We start from the raw sequence: 1912 nt of genomic DNA, 5'->3' as shown, positions 1-1912 counted from the left end.
TTGCGTTCGCTATGCACTATGAACACATCAAAACGCGCGAGTGGTGCACTGGAGCGAGCTCAAGCGTACGCGGCGGCTGGCGGCTAGACAGCAGCGCGATCTGGCGAGAGGCAGACCAGTCTAAGGTCTCGATTTTCCTCACTCCCTCTCGCCCAGTCTCGGTGTGGTCGTGTTCTCACTAGTGTCAGTGGTGTTACATTTTCTGTTTGTTTATTCTTTCGCTTAGAAAAATTTGTGACTGGTACGCTGCTGCTGCTACATAATGAACGGAAATGACGACGAACCAGCCTGTACGTGTAAATTTAATGTTTGAAGTCTCTAATTTGAAATCTATAATTTATATTTGTTTAATCTGTTCTATACTTTAGATAGCAGAGTCCTCACTATCCGCAATATCAGGGACCCTTACTTTCGGAAACATTTCAGGATGTCAAGAGCCTGCTTTGATGTATGTATAATGTACTTCCAATGTAATGCTTTATGTTTTTGTGTACAAGGCTTTCACAACTAATTGATCAATCTTCATTTCACAGAGGCTAGTGAATGTGATAGGCCACCACAGAACTGAAACTGGTGACATCAAAAGGTTGCGTACACCAATTGATCAATCAACATTAATGAGTTTGTGGATGATGTTCAATCCTGACACTTTCCGTAGTTTCGGAGTTAATTGTGAGAAAGATATGAGTGTCGTGCATCTGCACTACAAGAAATTTATTAGAGTAATGTGTGAGATTGGAAATCGATTTATCAAGTGGCCTAATGCTGTGCAGCGGCAAAGGACTGTTCTGTTCTATGAGAGGAACTTTGGCTTCCCAGGAGTAGTTGGTTCGATTGATGGTACCCTAATCAGCATCACAGCTCCACGTGAGCAGAAGCAAAGATATGTTGACAAAAACAGTAACTACTCCATCAATGTTCAAATTGTCTCAGATCATCGCCTGCTTATTAGGGATGTTTTTATTGGACAACCCGGCAGTGTGCATGATGCCCGAGTATTTCGCAGAAGTCCACTAGCTAAGTACTTGTACTCGAGGAATGATATGCTTGACAATGATCAGCACATTGTAGGAGACAAGGCATATGTGTTGACAGACAAAGTATGTATCCATATATATATCTTGAGTTTGCATGTATACATATATATTCATATTCACAGCTTGGTTCTATCATTATTTCAGCTAATGGTTCCATACAGAGATGATGGTCATCTTGGCCTTAGCCATAGGAATTTTAACTTTATACTTTCCCAGTGCAGGTGCACTGTTGAGCGGTTGAATGCTCTGCTTAAAAACAGGAACATTAGACTAAAAAAATTGTTTTGTAAATCTATAGAAAGAACTGTTCAACACATAGGAGCTGCATCAGTGCTGCATAATTTTATTATTCTCAATGGACTGGAAATGGTGAGTGTTTTTGCTGGCTATATGCAATAATTATTTTTTATGTGACATTCACGTAACTCATCAGCCACTTTTATTTAGGATGGAATAGCATTTGATGGCCCTGTACCAGAAATTAATGTTATTGAAGCAATGAATGCAAGGCGGCAACGTGGTTATGACAGGAGGCTTTTCGTAAGAGAACTACTTGAGCGGAATAGAGTCGAGGAGGATGAAGAGGATGAAGACTAGTCTTTCTTTCTACTTGTGATCTTTTCATTGTTCCTTGTCTTTTTGGTCCTCTTTAAGCTGAATTGTGATGTATATGTAACAGATATGGTTAATTTGATACTTAATTTGAGATCATGCATATGTATAATATTTCTTAAATGATTCTTATTTCTTACAATATTGACATTGTCCACATGCAACACTTGTATTTTAAATGTGTATTTTTAAAATTTTAAATCTATTTGTGCCAAGGATCAACTCTACTTTTAGTTAGAATAAACTTATTCCATGTTTGCACA

General features: G+C 38.7%; 1 protein-coding gene across 1 annotated transcript; it reads left to right on the top strand.

The window, feature by feature from the left end:
• Window positions 1-262: 262 nt before the first annotated feature.
• Window positions 263-1634, top strand: LOC127750336 (uncharacterized). The gene is made up of 5 exons (XM_052271789.1): window positions 263-290; window positions 369-448; window positions 534-1100; window positions 1182-1406; window positions 1485-1634. Exons 1-5 carry the CDS (start codon window positions 263-265, stop codon window positions 1632-1634), a joined length of 1050 nt encoding a protein of 349 aa, XP_052127749.1.
• The last annotated feature ends 278 nt before the right edge of the window (window positions 1635-1912 follow it).

Source organism: Frankliniella occidentalis, unplaced genomic scaffold, assembly GCF_000697945.3.
Source record: "Frankliniella occidentalis isolate FOCC.00 unplaced genomic scaffold, Focc_3.1 Scaffold172, whole genome shotgun sequence".
NCBI lineage: Eukaryota > Metazoa > Arthropoda > Insecta > Thysanoptera > Thripidae > Frankliniella > Frankliniella occidentalis.
Note: the sequence above shows the minus strand (reverse complement) of the source record. Positions and strands in the feature narration are given on the sequence as shown.

Excerpts from the sequence above, each read along its gene's own strand:
- LOC127750336 (XM_052271789.1), top strand. The coding sequence starts at position 263 with ATGAACGGAAATGACGACGAACCAGCCT. Across the intron at positions 449-533 it reads TGTCAAGAGCCTGCTTTGAT|AGGCTAGTGAATGTGATAGG; the intron begins GTATGTATAATG and ends TTCATTTCACAG. Across the intron at positions 1,407-1,484 it reads TTCTCAATGGACTGGAAATG|GATGGAATAGCATTTGATGG; the intron begins GTGAGTGTTTTT and ends ACTTTTATTTAG.